This window comes from Ovis aries, chromosome 2, assembly GCF_016772045.2.
Source record: "Ovis aries strain OAR_USU_Benz2616 breed Rambouillet chromosome 2, ARS-UI_Ramb_v3.0, whole genome shotgun sequence".
NCBI classification, from domain to species: Eukaryota; Metazoa; Chordata; class Mammalia; order Artiodactyla; family Bovidae; genus Ovis; species Ovis aries.
The window spans coordinates 12,650,803-12,670,556 of NC_056055.1; the positions used below are offsets into that span (position 1 = coordinate 12,650,803).

Here is a 19,754-nt window from a genome sequence, read left to right on the forward strand (position 1 = left end):
TGATACAGGGATTATTTCCATCTCTAGGAATTCCACAGATGTTCTCAGAAGCCTTTGGGACATGTAAGTTTTAAAAATAAACCTTTATAACTCAACACAAATATTCTAGAAATCCATGTGTCAGCCCTTTTCCTTGAAAATATCTGCAGATCCTGCTATCACTTGCATGAAACAAGAAGGGGAAAAGCCACAAGGTAGATAATATATTTATAAGTAAAAATGCCCTAAAATATAGCCAATTGGAAATTGGCACAAGCATGTTAAATATCTGCCAACTTACTCTTTGAGAGCCTTGGAAAGCTTGATTAACCCTCAGGAAGAAAGAGGAGGAAGAGAAAAAAGAGGAGGGGAAGGAAAGAAAAAGAAAGGGAGGGAAGAAGGAAGAATGCAGGGAAGGAAAGAAGTAGGGAAGGAGGGAGAGAGGGAAGAATAAAAAAAGAAAGGGAAGAAAAGAACATGAAAGAGAAAGATATGGAAAGAAATGAACTCCTGGAAGCTGTTTCATATCACTTAGGCAGGCATTTAAGAATTTAATTTTTGAAGCAATGAATTTCCCCAAATCAATTATTTTGGTCAACCTTTGGAGTTGTCCCTATGGAGGAGGATATATCCCAAATGGGCCTGGAGTAAGAGATTAAAAAAAAAAAAGAGAGAGAGATGTTCCCTAGTGAAGGATGTTGTGGAATAGTACCAACTCTCTCTTCTCCTCAGTCAGTTCAGTCGCTCAGTCATGTCCAACTCTTGGCGACCCCATGGACTGCAGCACTCTAGGCTTCCCTATCCATCACCAACTCCCAGAGCTTGCTCAAACTCATGTCTATTGAGTCAGAGATGCCATCAAACCATCTCATCCTCTGTTGTCCCCTTGTCCTCTCCTGAAGGAGTGCAGTTGCAAACAGCCATCCTACCTGCTATACTGATGGTGGCTGCAGCCTTTGCAGTACTGAATTTCTCTCCGTGCTTGTTAGTAGCTATGCACGTGTAGAGTCCTGGCTTGGTGATAAACAGCTGCAGTCTTGAGTCAATTACTCGGTCTTTCACACTTTCTTGAATAGACCCGGAAGAAACCTGGTGGAGTCAGGGGGAAAGAGAAGATAGAATTAGGTCAGTAATTTCTAATATGCTATATAAAGTAGACTGGAAAGAAAAAGGATTAGGATCAAAAGGCAGGTGGTAGATTGCGAAAATTGCCAACAACTTTTGTCTCCCAATGCCCATGACCTTACAATGTGACTTTGTTGCTCTTCCTTTCCGAGGTTGCTTCTTTCTTCATGTTTTGAGTCTTGATTGGCTTGTGACAATCAAGCCAATCTGTGTCTTTTCAAAAGACACAGAGACTTGCAAAGTTCTTGCGCACTGTGGCTTGCTTTCTTGTTTCTCTTAGAACCTGTGACCTCCTGTGAACAAGTCAGAGTGGGCCTGATAGAGGATGGCCCACTTATGGGGGCACTTATGGCCCAGTTATCCTCACTGATCCACCTGGCAGCCAATAATAACCCCCAGATATATGAGTAAGGCCATTCTAAACCCACTAGCTCCTAGTCAACCTGCCAATCACAAGATCAGGCAGTCCTAGCCCAAATCAGCAAAACCACCCAGTCGAGCCACGGACTCGTGAGCATTAATAAATGGCTCTTGTTTTAAGTGATCAGGCTCTAGGACATCTGTGGTGTGACAGTAGATAACACAAGCTAGAAAAAAGATACCCTGTGTGTATCTTCCAAGATACGTCTCTATGTCTTAAAGTTAGAGACAGTCAATTATGAGAGGTAATAGAGTTTTGGACTCATTTTCATAATTCTTTTCCAGGTTCCCCCCCTAAATGCACAATAAATAGTGGATGGTTAACAAGAAAGAAAAAAAAAAAGGTTGTGAAGTCAGTCCTGTTTCTGCATCATGTCCCATATCAGAAAATCAAATATCCTTGAAGAGCCAGGCTACCAATGCCGTATTATAGCATATTTGACAGGTTAATGTACCTAAGTGCTCTTTAGTCATCAGCATGCCAGCTCTGAGAAAGACAGCTCCCAGTACATCCTTTTGGGTTGCAGAGTCCCAATTTACATGCTAGTTTGACCCCCAGAGTCTGTGCTTTTAATCTTTATGTTTTCCTGCCTTGCCTAGTCCTAAAACTGAATAGTCATTAGAAAAGAAGAGCAGTAACAACAAAACCTCAAATCAATCATGAACAGAATAAACGTCTGACTTAAATGTCATTGTTAAGGTGGTGACATTTCTTAAACTGGTGATTCTTTCTTCACTGCTTCGTTAAGCACTCTACCATTTTTTCCATTTTTTTTTTCATTGTCATTGCTTATCTGAGGGGGAAATTGCTAGTTTGAGAGGCGTGTGAATGGACTGACAATCAGGAATCAGCTAATGGTTTACCTTGAGCAGGAGTAGAAGTACCTTGGTGGCCTTGAAAAAGATCTTTCTGTCTAGTAGTAGAGGATGAAACTAGGAGTAAGAAACTTGGAGCCAAGATATTTTACTGTCGCACCTGAGTGAGGATTCACATTTAGATCAGCAAGGGGGAGGGAAGCCCCGAGGTGAGACCAACTTCCCATGCTTCGGCTGCCAGGTAGCTGGGTCGCCCCAGAAGCAAGCTCTCTCTGTCGCAATTAGGCAGTGAAAGTTTGTCCAGTTAGCTCCTGTCTTTTCATTCTTTATCTTGCACTATGAGTCTCCATTCTTTTAGAAACACTGGTTTATGTGAGCATCAGTTTACCTTAACTGGGGAAACTTCCCAGGTCAGATTAAGTATTGTGGCATTTTCCCCAGATAAGCAGCCTGGACTCTATGAGAAATTGACAAGGCAGAGAAAAAAATATCTTTGAGAGACACACATGCAGCTGGGAATTCGGACCGAATGCATCATTATCGTATTTATCAGAGGTGCAAGTTCCTATGGATTTGAGTGTCCCAGTTAGATGGAAAGGACTGAACAATTTGAAACACAATTTGGAAAAATTATTGGGGTATAGTTGATTTACAATGCTGTGTTAGTTTCAGGTGTACAGGAAAGTGATTCTGTTATACATACTCATAGATCCATTTTTTTCCCAGATTCTTTCCCATAAAGGTTATTGCAGAATATCGAGTAGAGTTCCCTGGGCTCTATGGTAGATCTTTGTTGGCGAAATAAAATTGTGGAATCTCCCCAGGTTTTAATACAAAGCAACAATGAGAAAAAAGCTAAAGAGCACAAACCTCTGTCAGTTAGTATGTTTTATGCTCTGAGGATATTTTGTTTATAAATATAATCCCTTCCCAGTTTATACATGTGAAATCTGTAGAACAGTTACCTTCCTCCTTTGCAAGTTTGCTGCTGCTTTTAAGAAGTAGATCTGTACTGCCGATGCCTAGGAGACAACTCAGAAATGAGTAATCCCCTAAATGCTGACTAAACTTGCACTATTTTCATGCTCACACCTAAGAAAGTCACTCCTCAAGGTCACTGAAAACATTCTTGGGAGGAAAGAGAAATGAGTTTTAAGTCACCTGACCCCCATCCTCCTGGACATCATCCAGGTGCTGACATAGTCCAGCGGGTAGACCATCAAATCCCAAGGCTCACTGCCTGGTGATGATGTGGTTCCTAAGTGCTTTTCCTCCTGTTTCCAGAGGCCTGGCTTGATTCAGTTTGTGACTCATGCACAGCAGGCCTTGTTAGTCATCATTTGAATTTGTTTTTCTTTCTTCATGGAGCAATCTGACCAACAGTTTAGTATTTTTGATGACCTAAAATTCAGAACACCCCTTGGCCCTGCGTTTTGATTATTTGGCCTTTCAGATTTAAAAGCTCAAAAGGATGAGTTCAGATTATGCCTGGGAGCTTTAAGCAAGGTATGCTGAGGCAAAGTGGAGGACTTCATTGAGGTGACTTTATTTGGTATAACAATAAATATGTTTTTCCCCCAAGTCACCCAGGCATACTGACCTGAAAGCACTGGATAAACAGTTCTCTGTTGTGTGTGTAGGGGTGAGACTATGACCTCAGATGAGGCCATCAAACAGGAACTCTATTAAAGAGGCATATTAGTTCACACCTGATAAAATGTATGTAAAAGCCTTCTGAAGGAGACAACATAGGTGGAATACTTTTTACATATCATTAATAATGCTGTTTGGAGAGAATTTATCCCCAGTTATGGATCCTTTAACTTTATCATAATTTGACCTCTAAATGGTATTCTGGCTTCCATGACCTTGTCATGCAGCAAATAATCCCAGTTGGCTAGGACTATCTCAGGGAACTTTTAAGATGTGGCCTAGCATGGTCCATGTCTAGGGAGTTGTAATAATGTCTGTTTATGAATCATAGAAAAAGGAACAGGTTGACTGAGAAAATTTCCCATTCTGTTTCTAATCAACATCGCCATGAATATTGACCTCTTTCAATCTGGCTGCTGAGATATTCCACATAATATATTCCACTTGCTATATGTAATTATCTTGGGTTTACACAGTAAGAGAAGATGTTTCCATGGCTCATGTCCTTTAAACCAAAAGAACTGCCTCTTAAAAATAGGTATAAAATATAAGTGAGCTTCCCTTTAAGGAAATTCAAAAACCACAATCTTCAATACAGATTTGGCTGTTCATTTTGAAAACTCTTCTAATAAATTAAAATGATTGAACTTTTAACATGTTTTAGGAGTTATAAATATATCTTTTGGACAAAGCAAGAGAGATGTGCAAATTTTTTATTTGAATGTCAAAATAATAGAGTTGGATTTAACTTCAAGTAAATCTGGTTATCAAAATATGAGGATATTTTCTTTTAGAAAAGTAATCTCTGCTGTAGCCATACCAAAGTATTATTTCCAACGTTGTAAAACAAAAGGGATATTACTTCTCACTCTGAGTTCATCTAAGACTACAAATTTTCATGAAAAATGAATGATATCTCCATAGGAAAAAAGCAAAAGAATTTTTTACCACTTTGTGGCAATTTCCTTGCCTCTCTCTTGTTCTTTGGCTGTAAGCATTCAGGGTTTTAGTTTACTGGCATGTTCATATATGGGGATGAAGGCGCATTCACATCTTTTAAAGTACTTATTGTACTTTAGTGTGTTAGTGAAGTTAGTTCACTGCCTTATAGTCAGTTAAAGGGCACAGTTCAAATCCTGTCTTATTCTGTGCCAAATTGCTCCTGGCTCTGCATTTGTCTTAATCCTGCCCACCCAAAATGATCCCAGGTCTGTGGACTCTCCCCTGTTCTCAATAGACTTCTCTGGTTGGCTACTTGTCTGACATTAAATGCCTAAAATTGCCTCCATTTCCTGTGATTTGCATCAACACAGGGCAGTCATCTCAGTTTCTAGCTGGACTTGGATAGTAGCACCAAGAACAAAACTTGGCTGTAAGAGCAAACCCTCTCTGACCATGAGAACTGCAGATGTCCTTTTGCTTTCTTTCTGGAAGAAAGTCACTGTTCATTTATTTTATTCCTTAGAATCTCCCGCAAAGAATCTATTTTGCTTTCTGTGTTTTTGTGAATCACATCTTGAAAGATGAAGTTGGAGTCTCAGTAAGACCAAAACTAACTCAAACCATCTGGCTTTTAAAAATTACTCCTCAACTCCAACAGAGAATAATCATATATCTTCCAGTTCTAAACTCATACAAGCCTTTTAAAGAGTGAGACAAATTAGTAAAGTCGTAGCGTCAGTTCCCAAGTGTTCTTAGGGCATCTCTTTACACTACTTTGAAAGGCTTAAGACAGCTCCTACAGCTTCATGGAAAAGCCACAAAATGTACTGTCAAATAATATTTGATTTGTAAATGATACCTGAAGTTTAATTAGAGAGCTAAAGAAGAACAAGATTACAAGTTACTTTAACAAGTTTAAGCCAATCAAAGATTGGTAGTAGCCCTTGGTCCCTAGCAGAAACAAACAAAAACTCTCTGGAGAAAAGAACCTTTATCTAGACCTCAAATTAACCTCTGACATTTTTTTATTTTCTCAAAACAATGAACAGGTAGTCAAAGATAACTAGGCACACAAGGAAACAAAACGCAATGAAAGAAAGTCAGCAGTAAAACAGACAACAGAAACAGACCTACAGAGGCATTCCATTCCACCCAAATACAGTCAAATGTATCCATGACCTAAGTAAGCCTGTAGGATCACTAGCCACACTGACCTACTTGCTGTTCCTCTGACATACCAGGTGTACCCTTATCTCAGACACTTTGCCTGGTTGTAATCCCCCTGTTATGTACATAGCCTCCTCCTTCAGCTCTTTGCTTAAATATCTTCATCTTAATAAGGCTTCTCTGACCACTTTATTGAAAACAGAATCTTCCTCCTGAGGTTGTACTTTTTCACTTTCCTGCTTTATTTTTCTCCGTGACATTGGATACTGTTCACACAGACTATAGATTCTACTGTCTGCTTATTTTATTGTTTTTTTTTTTTTTTTTTCCCATGTTAGTGTAAGAAACTTGAGGATAGGAAACTTTACTTGTTCTGGGTGAGCCTGTATGTACAATGTCTAGAATAATGCCTGATGCCCAGGAGATACTCAATATTTGTATAGTGAGTAAATGAATGCTTTTATGTAAAGTGCTTAGAACAGGGCCTAGTCATAGCAATCACATACTATATATTAGCTACTATTACCAGTATTAGAAATGAAAATAAAATGTTGCACTGACAGACATGTATTCTAATTGTGGGTTGCTTTTCATCAAATTAGGCTCCAGCAGTGGACTAATTCTTCAGCTGACTATTTTTGTGTGGGAAGGAATTATTACCACTTCCCTTTTACACAAAAGTGTAAAGAATAAATTTGGTTTTATACTATTCCCTATGATATAAGGAAAGAAGTAAACCTATGAGGTTCAGTTTCTAGGCAGTGACTTCTAGAATGAAACTATTGGAAGATTGTGAAAAATGGAGATGCAGGTGAGACCAATGACAGAGATCATGGTAACTCTACAAATATGTGCTCTGCCCTCAAATTCACCACCAGCAGGTCTTCCCCAGACAAGTCCCCATACAGATGGCACTCACAGAATTTCCATTTTCAATCCAGGTGATGGTGGGGACAGGGATGCCTGTGGCTGTACAGCGCAGGGTCACAAAGGAGCCAAAGGTGACATTGTGGGATTCAGGAGCCCGCAGGATTCTGGCAAAAACTGTTAGGAAAAGAGAAGTGGTGAGCGACTCTCCCACTGGGAATGGTCAAGCTGGGGTAGTCTTGAAGAAAAGCAAATCAGATCAGATCTCCTGTGAAGGATCCTCTACATTCCTTCTGTCTTAAGGATAATACCAAATGCTGTGCCCTGGCTTCTCAGCCGTTTATGCTGTGACCCCATGCTTCTCACCACTCCAGGACACACCAAGCTTGTTCCCAACTTAGATGATGCCCATGTCATCCCTTGGCCTAGAGCACGCTTCCCGTACATCTTGTGGTAGTTTTCTTATATCATCTAAGTCTCCATGTAAGTGATACTTTCAGAGAAAGGCCCTCCTTGACTGCCCAATGTAAAGTCTAACCTTTCTCCCATTCACTTTTCCATCATCCCATTTCATTGTCCTTATAGACCTTACCACGATCTGAAGTTATTTATTTTTATCTATTGTCTGTCTCCCTGCAATAGATTGTGAGTCGTCAGCAACCAAAAACCTTGCCTGTTTTGTTCAGTACCTAGGAGAGTGCCTACCAAAGTAATAATATTTAGTTGAATTAATGCTTTACATCTTCAACTATATCATGGCAGAATGACAGACAAAATCTGTTAAACTTTTACCAGAGTGAGATGAGCATGCAGGGTCAAAAAGAAAAGGACTATTTTAGACAAAGATGCTCAGGATAATGAGTAATTTTATTCTTTTCTAAGGCTGAATGCCCACTTACTAGATAAGAGGAAGTTCTTTTGATGTGAAAAGAAATTTTACCTTTGATTAAAGAGTGGAAATGAGGTTCAGGATGTACAATAAATTGAAGGATACTTAGAATCACAGAATCACTAATCTTAAGAGAGACTTCCGAAATCAGCTAATTTCTGCTCTTATTAAATAGATGTAGAAATAAAATCCCAGTTAATTTGTTTCCCCAAAGTAATAAAACTAATGGGTGAGAAACCTGAACTCAAGTCTTCTGACTTCAAATCCAGTGTTCTCTAGATCATTATGTAATCTTTTTAATTACCCATTGATTGCAAGTATAAGTTTTTTTTTTTTTTTTGCTCTGGCCTTTTGTTTTCTAGGACTTAAGTACAAAACATAATATTAGACTATGAAATTCCCATTAATACAATGCTTTGATGCTTAGTTCTTCTAAACTTATAGAATTTGTGGATTTTGGATTCTAAAGGAAGGTACAGAAGAGACAGTAAATACTAAACAGAAGATGTATAGGACAAAGAAAGATCAAATTCAACTGTATTAAAAGTTGGTCTGATTTTTTAATAGCTCTTTAGAAGGGTTGCATAATTCAAAGAGATACAGGAGGGCATAATTTGTTTGACAATTGTATGCTTTTTGCAGGTTCTGATTTCAGATTTGCCTGCTCAGATTAACTCGCTTTCCTGTCTTTTGATATGGAGGACTCTATGAGATGAAATCTGAAAGAGCATGCTAGAAATACAAACATTGAACCCAAAAAGCCAGGAGAAAGAGAAAGCAAGGAAGGCGCCAACCTCATTGCAAAAGTGCCAACTTTGGCACCTTCCATTCGAAGGTGCCAACTTCAATCAAAAAATGAAAAAGAGTGGATTTACTGTTTAAAATGAAGCTGAATCTTTCCCTTGTGCCCCACGTAAAAATGAAATTGAACCTGATTTTAAGTACAGGAGTCTAATTACCAATATACAAAAGAATAGAGGGTTGAGGAACATGTCATACAACATTATGAGAGGACTTCCCTGGTGGTTCAGTGGTTAGGACTTGGTATTCCCAATACAGGGGGCACAGATTCCATCCCTGGTCGAGGAGGATCCTGCAAATCACATGCCATGTGACACAACCATAAATAAATAAAGTAAATAGAGTACTTAGTTCTCTTAAAAAAGCCATGATGAAGACACAATTCAATCATATCCCAAATATGGACAGTTGAACAGGGCAAGATATTCTGTTTCCCCCCAAAACAAATAACACTGGAGAGGAAAAAAAAAGAAAATGAGAGGACTATTATAGATTGAGAAAGATTTAAGAGGCATAGCCCCGAGTGTAATGTGTGGATTCTTGTTTGGATTCTAATTCAACAGATCAGATATAAAAAGACATTTTAGAGACAACCGGATAAAAATTGCATAATCCCAGTAGTAAATGGTATTAAGAAATGAGTGCTAATTGGGGATGGATGGTAATGTGACTGTGTTAAAAGTCCTTAAAGTACACGTGTACTGATTGAATTTATATCTGAGATTTGCTTTAAAGCAAACTAGCAGCCATAAAATGGTACTTGGTTAGATAAAATGCTAGACTATTGACCATTGTTGCTGTTGGATAATGGTACTGTGAGAGTTTACTATATTACTGTGTCTACTTTTTTTTTACAAGATTAAAAAGATTTTAACATTAAAATTTTTTTTAAGCTGCAGTGGAGCCTGCCCCACAGCTCCAGAGAAACATGTCAGGGGACACATACTTCTTCTGCCACTGAAATAGTTAAGTTACTAGAAAACCTAAAACCTGAAGAAGGGTAGAGTTCTGAGGAGAAACACTGGACACAGATCTCAGTCCTGAGAGTTCAGAAGTAACTGCAACAGTTTTTCTTTTTTAATTGGAGGATAATTGCTTTATAGTGTTGTGGTGCTCTCTGCCACACATCAACACGAATCAGTTATAATTTTTTATATATATATACCACTCCCTCCTGGGGCTTCCCAAGTGGCTCAGTGGTAAAGAATCCACTTGCCAATGCAGGAGCCACAGTGAGTTCAATCCTTGAATCAGGAAGATTCCCTGGAGGAGGACATGGCAACCCACTCCAGTGTTCTTGCCTGGAAAATGCCATGGACAGAGGAGCTTCACTTCAGTTCAGTTCAGTCACTCAGTCGTGTCCGACTCTGCAACCCCATGAATCACAGCATGCCAGGCCTCCCTGTCCATCACCAGCTCCTGGAGTTCACGCAAACTCATGTGCGTTGAGTCAATGATGCCATCCTGCCATCTCATCCTCTGTTGTCCCCTTCTCCTCCTGCCCCCAATCCCTCCCAGCATCAGGGTCTTTTCCAATGAGTCAACTCTTCGCATGAGGTGGCCAAAGTACTGGGGTTTGAGCTTTAGCATCATTCCTTCCAAAGAAATCCCAGGGCTGATCTCCTTCAGAATGGACTGGATGGATCTCCTTGCAGTCCAAGGGACTCTCAAGAGTCTTCTCCAACACCACACTTCAAAAGCATCAATTCTTCAGTGCTCAGCTTTCTTCACAGTCCAACTCTCACATCCATACATGACCACTGGAAAAACCATAGCCTTGACTAGACAGACCTTTGTTGGCAAAGTAATGTCTCTGCTCTTTAATATGCTATCTAGGTTGGTCAGAGCTTTTCTTCCAAGGAGTAAGCGTATTTTAATTTCATGGCTGCAGTCACCATCTTCAGTGATTTTGGAGCCCCCCGAAATAAAGTCTGACACTGTTTCCACTGTTTCCCATCTATTTCCCATGAAGTGATGGGACTGGATGCCATAATCTTACTTTTCTGAATGTTGAGCTTTAAGCCAGCTTTTGCACTCTCCTCTTTCACTTTCATCAAGAGGCTTTTTAGTTCCTCTTCACTTTCTGCCATAAGGGTGGTGTCATCTACATATCTGAGGTTGTTGATTCCCAGCAATCTTGATTGCAGCTTGTGCTTCTTCCAGCTCAGTGTTTCTCATGATGTACTCTGCATATAAGTTAAATAAGCAGGGTGACAATATACAGCCTTGACATACTCCTTTTCCTATTTGGAACCAGTCTGTTGTTTCATGTCCAGTTCTCACTGTTGCTTCCTGACCTGCATATAGGTTTCTCAAGAGGCAGGTCAGAGGAGCTTGGCAGACTATAACCCATGGGGTCACAAAGAGTCAGACAAGACTGAGTGACTGAGCACACACATGGTCCCCGCCCTCTTGAGTCTTCCTTCCCCGCTGTACCACCCCTCTCAGTTGTCACGGAGCACAGGGCTGGGCTTCCTGTGTTGTGCAGCAGCTTCCTGCTTGCCATCTGTTTTACATGTGATCATGTATGTACGTCAGTGCTACTTTCTCAGTCTGTCTTAGCCTCCCCTTCCCCTGCTGTATCCACTAGCCCATTCTCTGTATCTGAGTCTCCATCTCTTTTCTATAAATAGGTTCTTCGGTACTATTTTTCTAGATCCCATATATATGAGTTAATATATGATATTTATTTTTCTCTTTCTAACTTACTTCACTCTGTTTAACAGGGTCTCGTTTCATCTACCTCACTACAACTGACTCAAATGTGTTTCTTTTTATGGCTGAGTAATATCCAACCAATCCATTCTGAAGATCAGCCCTGGGATTTCTTTGGAAGGAATAATACTAAAGCTGAAGCCCCAGTACTTTGGCCACCTCATGCGAACAGTTGACTCATTGGAAAAGACTCTGATGCTGGGAGGGATTGGGGGCAGGAGGAGAAGGGGACGACTGAGGATGAAATGGCTGGATGGCATCACTGACTCGATGGCCATGAGTCTGAGTGAACTCCAGGAGTTGGTGATGGACAGGGAGGCCTGGCGTGCTGCAATTCATGGGGTCGCAAAGAGTCGGACACGACTGAGCGACTGAACTGACTGAACTGAATATTCTGGTGTGTGTGTGTGTGTGTGTACAACTTCTTTATTCATCTGTTGATGGGCACCTAGCTTGCTTACATGCCCTGGCTATTGTAAATAGTGCTGCAGTGAACACTGGAGTACTTGTATCTTTGTATCTTTTTGAATTGTGGTTTTCTCAGGGTATAGGCCCAATAACCACACCAGTTTTAGATCAGAGCTCTGTGGCAGATGATTACAAGTTAAAACAAAATGTAGGCTTGAATTTTTTTTTTTTTTACTGGGTTTCCCTTGTAGCTCAGTTGGTAAAGAATCTGCCTGTGGTGCAGGAGACCCAGGTTCGATTCCTAGGTTGGGAGGAACCCCTGGAGAAGGAAATGGCAACCCACTCCAGTATCCTTGCCTGGAAAATCTCATGGACAGAGGGCTGCAGTCCATGGGGTTGCAAAAAGTTGGGCACGACTTAGCGACTAACTCTAAGGCTTGAAATTTTTTATTTTTTTTTTTTTTTTTTACTAGCAGGCAGTATTTACAACCTGAAAAATTCCATAGCAAGAAAAATAGAAGTCATCATGGTGGTCAGTGGGGTTAGTTTCAAGAGCGAGTCACCTGTATATTCTCCCAGGGCCCCATGCTTAGAGGGCCCCATGCTTAGAGGGCCCCATGCTTGGCTTATTTTTCTTCTGCCTATGTCTTTAAAAATTGTAAGTGATTTTTGAATGAAGGGCCCTGTATTGCCGTTTGCAACCAGTCCACAAATTATGGAGCCAGTTCTGAAAGCCTGGTAGTCAGGGCTAAAAATGCTTGCTTAAAATCAGGAGTGAAGGCTGCGCTTCTGCTGGAACTCCAGAAAAACAAGGCTCTAAGGTGAAATGGGAAATTAAAAATTGTAAATATGCTGGATCGGTTTATAGGAAGTGTCAATCAAGACTAGATGACAGAGGCTATACCCACGAGAAGGTCCAAATATCTCAAGAGGACAAGCCAGCTAGGAGGCAGCGTACATTGCCTTCAGAGTGACAAAAGCAGTACTCCATCTGACCACCTGGTTGAGATTTCTCCCAACTTGGTCCTAATTCACAGGCTGTGGACCCCTGGCAACTAATACAGAGTGACGGGCATCTGAACAAGAGTCCACCCAGGGATTCTCTTCCTTTCTGATGTTTTCACAAGGATAATAAAGACTTAGATTGCACAACATAATTGAGTCCACATTTATCATTTGGCTGAAATAGCTCTTGTAGAGCTTAGGGCTATACTTGTGTGTCTAGAATTTTGTGAGTGTGAGACTACTGTGATGATCATTTTATAGGTCCCATTGTCTCTGAGAATCTGGAAAGAAAAAAGGCAGGATCCTTGAGAGGTTAAGAGTAGGATTATTTCAATTCCATGAATTCTGGAAAAGTGTGGCCAGCAGCTCTAAAGATGACGCTAGTCAGTGTACCCTTGAACCTGAGTGAGAAGCTTCTGGCTGAAGATGAGAAGCATAAGAAACTGGAAAAGTATGAAATTTAGATTTTTTTCTGCTTTAATTTTCAAAGGCAGTCATTTTCATCTGGGACTTTAAGTTCTTCCTGGAAATTTAGTAATAAGGGAAGGTTTATTTATTTATTTATTTTGTAATTTATGGCTTTTGCTTTTATTTTTGCCTGGCATTACATTATTTGGAATATCATTCAGGCTCATTGCAAAACCTCTGATGACCTATATTGCACAACACAGCTAAGAATCATGTGAGATGGTAAGTGAAACAGTCCATTATCATTCTAGAGGTCAACATAGCCTTGGAGTTCATTTAATTAATGTGCTGCCTTGCCCCATATCAGAAACTTCTGGTCCAGTGAGGCATAGGAGGGTACAGAAAAGATCACTGCTGGCACTGCAAGTGGCTTCATGAATGTAGGGTTGTGTTGACAAGCTGTTGGTCTCCTTCTCCAGAGACAGATATACCCTTGGTTGACCATGGGTTTCATTGTTGAGCCTTGTGGGATAAGAGGAGGGGAAAAGGCCAGGAAGTAAAGGAAAGCTGGTCTCTCCTGTACTCCCACCTTCTTGCCAAAATATAAAACAGAGTGAAAGTGAAGTCTCTCAGTCACGTCCAACTCTTTGCCACCCTATGGACTGTAGCCTACAAGGCTCCTCCATCCATGAGATTTTCCAAGCAAGAATGCTGGAGTGGGTTGCCATTTCCTTCTCCAAGGGATCTTCCCAACCCTGAGATCCAACCCCGGTCTCCCACATTTCAGTGAGACGCTTTACCATCTGAGCTACCAAGGAAGCCCATGACAGTCGTTCAGTCGTGTCTGACTCTTTGAGACCCCATGGACTATACAGTCCATGGAATTCTCCAGGCCAGAATACTGGAGTGGGTAGCCTTTTTCTTCTCCAGGGGATCTTCCTAACCTAGGGATTGAACCCACGTCTCCTGCATTGCACGTGGATTCTTTACCAGCTGAGCCATGAGGGAAGCCCAAGAATACTGGAGTGGGTAGTCTGTCCCTTCTCCAGCGAATCTTCCCAACCTAGGGGTTGAACCAGGGTCTCCTGCATTGCAGGCGGATTCTTTACCAACTGAGCTATCAGGGAAGCCCATATAAAACAGAAACTCGCCTCTTTTTTCAGTATTGAAGGATAGCTGTCACTTTTCTTCCGAGTTTCCCTCTCTCAAAGAAGATGGCAAACAGCTTTTGGGTTTTGACCCAACTGTCTTCTTCTCATAATGTTTTCTTGGCCCATCACCCTTACACCACATCATAATTTGTTTTGTTTTGTTTTTTACAGTTTTTTTTTTGCTTTTTTTTTTTAGTTTAAAAAATATTTATTTTTAATTGATTGATGATTGGTTTACAATATTGCTTTGATTTCTGTCATATATCAACATGAGCTAACCATGGGTGTACATATATCCCCTCCCTCTTGAGTCTCCCTCCCACCTCCTGCCCATTCCCATCCCTCTAGGTTATTACAGAGCCCCAGTTTGAGTTCCCTGAGATGTATAACACATTCCCCCAAGCTGTCTCTTTACATATGTTAATGTATATGGGTCCATGCTACTCTCTCCATTTATCTCACCCTCTCCCTCTTCTCCCCAACCCTTGTCCATAAGTCTGTTCTCTGTGTCTGCATCTCAATTGCATAATTTCTGTTTTGGCTATCTCTTCTCATGGAATGTAAGCATCAGAAGAGTGGAGCTTGCTTTATTCATTAACACAGGCTGATTGATAGTTAGATAATTGATTGATTGATTCACTGAGCAATCGATCCTGAACCCTGTGTGGTACATGGCGAACACTCAATAGATATTTGTTGCATGAATGAATAAATGAGTGATTCCTCTGATTAGTGATATTGGAAAAAAGGACTTGTCTACGTGATGAATATCTCTATCCTCTTTGGGCCATCTTTCTCCCAGCTATCCAGTGAACAAGAAGGGTATAGGGTTAATGTCCCATAGATAAGTTCCCCAGGTCAGGTTTCTCCATCCTACAACTCCAGGTAAAATGTGGAGGCTGTGGGGAGGAATCGGAAGTTACATGAATCTGATTTTTGGATGAAAGGAGAGAAAGCTTTCTTTTTCAACCTAGCTTTATCAGCAATAAAGCTGATATTTTTATACCCATCAGTATTTGTTACCAGTTCCAAGCAGAAAAGGTAATGGGATGGGGAAAGAGATTTCACCACATTTATCAAACATAAAAAACAAAAAGCCAGTTGCCATTAAAAATTAGTGTCAAACTGCTCCATGGATAACAATACACCTGTAATAATAAAATTAAACACAGTTCAATAATAAACTTCAGCAGTAGCCACAAACTGAAAATTCATTTTAAGTCATCCATTTTAAAAGTAATGTGATAGGTTTCATTTCAAATAAATGTCCCCTGAATATCGCTATTTCACCTTTTCTTTGCATGAAAGACAATATAAAAGTGCTTTGTTACATAAACAAGCTGTTTAGTAGAAAGGGCATGGAATTACTTGGTCATCTGAAAAATGTTGATAATTGTTTTGATATGGATTTTTAAAGAAAAAATTATTCAACTCTTCTTTCTATAGATAGTCTTATTGTCATCCTCCCATTCACTGTGAGCTGTTTCCCATTTGCTTTCCTGTGGGCAAGCATTTTGAGATTCATCTGCAACATGTAAAATAGACCTGGCAATCTATTTATCCTTGGGTTTTCTTTCATGGTGTCTAGTCCTGAGTTTTGGGCTTTATTTTCTCTGGGATAAGTTTACTTTAATAACTTTAGGTTGAGAATCCTGTATTCAAAATGGGACTTAAGCAGCCAGTAATTCCAAGTCCTTTATAACATAGCCATATTGTATTCTCATTTCCTTTATCTCTCTGTCTCTTTTTCTCCTCCCTCCCTCTACCCTGCTCCCTCTTTCTTGTTCCATTTTTCAAAATACTTTCAGCTATATAATAAATTTTGTCATTGGTTGTCATTTTAAGGGGTAATCTGAATTTGTAATAAGGAGATGGAACATTATTCACTCTGAAATTTCACTGGTGGTGTAATGGAAAGCCTAACAGGCAGGGGACCCAAATTAAATCTTGAAATTAATAAGCAGTTTGGCTTGAAATGAATTGCCTCTCTTTTCTTGGAAAGGGAGTAGGACCAGAAGAATATTTAAGGCCCTTGTAAATTGTATTTCTGAGCAATTACTTCAAAGGATGTAATGAGCTTGCATGGATTTGCATTTTTTTTCCCATTCCTTTCTTTCTTTCTTATTTTCTAGCCTCTCTTAAAGAGATCTTTTGTTACTTGATTCAAACCAGCACTGAGAAGAGTCAATTGAAAACGAACAAAAACTGGAACTAAAAATAAACAAAAAATCCCTCAGAATCATACAGATGCAGGTGAAATGATTTTATCTAGATTTAGTTATAAGCAGCGTGATGTTTAAATAGGAAAACATCTCAGATACCTTATTTGAAATACTTAGATAAGAAGGGGCTATTTCAAAGAATACCAGCCTAGGGTTTGTTCCTAAAGCCAAACTGTATTATATGAGAACTTGTGAATTTCATCCAAACTACACAAAAGTTAGAACAGTTTGATTGATTTGGTTTGGTTTGGAGCAGTTATGTAATACTTGTCCACTTGAAGTAATAACAATAAAAATCTCAGCTGGCACCTTGACATTTTTACAAGTCTCCAAAGACTGTAACACCCTCACCTCCTGGCCCCCCACCCCCAAGGCTTTTGGTCAGAGGAACTTTCCATTCTAGTCTGTGTGACATTTATATTCTCAGGCTGATTTATGTCATTTCATTTTGTTTGCATTTTCAGAGTCTAGGATACAGAGTTGATTTCCGTTCATTCAAGGTTTTCTTAATACACGTAAATCCTCAATAACTATATTATATATAAAGCAGCCCATCTCATAACACTGTTAAATGCTGAGTTAATATTCCCCATACATTGTTTGTTATTTCCTTATAAAATCATGGCACTCAGAGTTGTTTGTAAGGTCAGAGAAATAAACAGTTGAATAGAACCATACGTTTCTAAAAGAAGCAGTGCAGAAAGAAAAAAAAATACCTTTAGTATCTTGCTCAGGTTCACTCTCTTCTATTAATAGGAACAAGACAGACAAACACACAAACAAAAACAACACATCATGAAAAGGAAAGTCTCTGAGCACAGAAATGTTACTGTACAAGATGAACTAGGACCTGCTTGTTTCTTATTTCAATAAGAAACAAATGCAATCAAGGGAAACCACTGACCTTTTAAAAGCAAACTATCAAATGACATAAACTTTCAAACTATTGCTTTTAGTCAGGCAGCACCACACAGAAAATGAACTACAGCATACCCAACAACATAGCTCATTCATGCATTTTAATTTCATCGTTGACAACTGCCCTTTCTTTCAAGGCAACAAACTGCCTACTATTCTGATAATAGTAGTGCTGATTGTGTTTCTCCTTGTTAGTATGGCTTCTCCTCTTATGAGGCCCTGCTGTGAAGGCAGTGATGTTGAATCTGGGATCTCAGCTATCATTTCTATGGCAATAGACTCCTGTTGTGGTAAACAGAGGATTAGGGGGTTTCTGCAGAACAGAGCCTACAACCAAGAGAGATTCTCTCCTCTGTATTGATTCCCAGAGGCTGCCCAGAGAGCATAGAGGAGCTCATCATTATCTTTCAGGGAAAAAGAACAGTAAAGCAAGCTACAAAGAAAAATATAAAAATGTCTAAATTGGGTGTATGGAACTGAGAATTTTTCAATTTTTAAAAATCCTAGAAAAGAGACATCCACTAAATTAATTGTTCCAAAATGTTTAATACAACCAAATCAGAGATTGATCCCACATGAAGTTTTATCTTTCTATTGTGAAGATGTATTTTGTGTCAATTTAGACCTTTTTTTTTTAATTGATGTGTAGTTAGAATAGACCTTTCTTTGATTTAGTGATAAGCCAAGTGCAATATTTGTTTATAGTATAAAATAGCTATGCTCTTGTTAATCTACTTTTAGAAATAAGAATACATTGGTATAGTTCCTTACAGATTATGGGTATTTTCACACACATTGTACATTATCTCATTTAACACTAGCCGTTTCCCTGTGATGATACATACCTGATATTATTAAGCCCATTACAGATTTGCTGCAGATGCAGAGCCAGAAATGCCTCTCCAGCTTTCAGACACAAAGTTTTCTGTTCTACCTAGCATCACAGTGAGAAAGCCTCATTTTTATATTTAATGCCCAATACTCTAAAATTTAGGAGAACTTATTTATAACTTCCCAGTTAGATTGTACTCTTTCTGTCAAGTCCATGACACGTTCTCATTTTATTTTTTAAATATCAAGGTCATATTGGATAAAAATGAGATTTTTCCATACTAAAAACTGGTCCATCTGGACACTAGAAAACTGCAGAGAATCCCTGCTTGGAACAAAGACCTTAATCAGAAGAAATAAGTGAAGGTCCATAGTTAGACCAAATTGGGCCTGAAAAATTATACCTGAATGTCTTTGGGCTGAGCATGTCTTTAGAGTTCCTTATCACAATTGTACTTATTTCCAAGCCTGCGGGGGGTAGGGGTAGGGGGGGGAACAACTGTTTTTTTGGAACCAGCAAAATAACTATGGGTGCCTGAGATGGGCAGGGGACTTAGATGGGAACGTCAAAAATCTGTGTTATTTGACTGCTATATCTCCAAAATTTTGCTCCACTAAAGCTGAAGGGCCTCAGTAGTTTTGAGAACCTTATTTACTCATCTCGTATACTACTCTTTTTAGGGTTCTAGAGGAAGTGCAGGTAAATCCTCAGCCTCCTTGTAATTTTACGCTAATGGCCTTTTACTGGACTGGACTATATTTTGAAGTAGACTCTGCGGGCAATGCTGATTTTTCCTTTGCTGCTTTTCACTTTGTTGTTGTTATTGTTATTATGACTCATTTTGCTTGATTTGTTTGGAATTGGAAGCAGTCAAACGAATGCACCCATTTCCTCCACTGCAGATATATATAACCAATTCAGGGGATCAAAGCAGCTCTAAGATTTGCCGTTTTCCTAAAAGGAAGTCTGGAAGTCCCACCAGAAATTAAACTTTCGTATATCGACTCTCAAAATTTCTTTTTCCACACAAAATTCAAATACGCATCTCATGTGTTGTTGTTCTGGTCGTGTCCGACTCTTTTGTGACCCCATGGACTGTAGCCTGCCAGGCTCCTCTGTCCATGGCATTTCCGAGGCAAGAATATTGGAGTAAGTTGCCATTTCCTTCTCCAGGGGTTCTTCCCAACCCAGGGATAGAATCTGCATCCCCTGCGCTGCGGGCAGATTCTTTATGTATATAAATATATACATATTTATATACGCTATGTATTAATATGTACACATATGTACACACATTCACACACATGCATACATAGTTGAGGTTACTTTAAGTTAGAAAAATTGCACGCTATTCGAGTTTGCATACAGTCACACAGTGTATGAGATTATTTGTTATTTCGAGGTCAAACTGTAGTCCTGGTTTTACTGTGTATCCT

The 19,754-nt window shown here is 39.6% G+C and overlaps 1 protein-coding gene and 1 long non-coding RNA gene across 4 annotated transcripts in view; one reads left to right on the plus strand and one right to left on the minus strand.

Moving 5' to 3' along the window:
* LOC121818589 (uncharacterized) overlaps positions 1 to 19,754 on the plus strand; it is a 162,517-nt gene that overhangs the window by 82,080 nt on the left and 60,683 nt on the right. The gene's annotated exons all lie outside the window — the stretch shown is intronic.
* MUSK (muscle associated receptor tyrosine kinase) overlaps positions 1 to 19,754 on the minus strand; it is a 98,416-nt gene that overhangs the window by 38,382 nt on the left and 40,280 nt on the right. For 2 of the 3 annotated variants that reach the window (XM_042242901.2, XM_060408926.1), the window contains exons 6-7: positions 7,022 to 7,146; positions 909 to 1,068 (exon numbers count right to left, since the gene is read on the minus strand). In XM_042242901.2, coding sequence (XP_042098835.1) covers positions 909 to 1,068; positions 7,022 to 7,146 — 285 coding nt within the window. Of the gene's footprint in view, positions 1 to 908; positions 1,069 to 7,021; positions 7,147 to 17,284; positions 17,315 to 19,754 lie in introns of all 3 variants that reach the window. The other variant, XM_060408927.1, reaches the window with a different exon arrangement.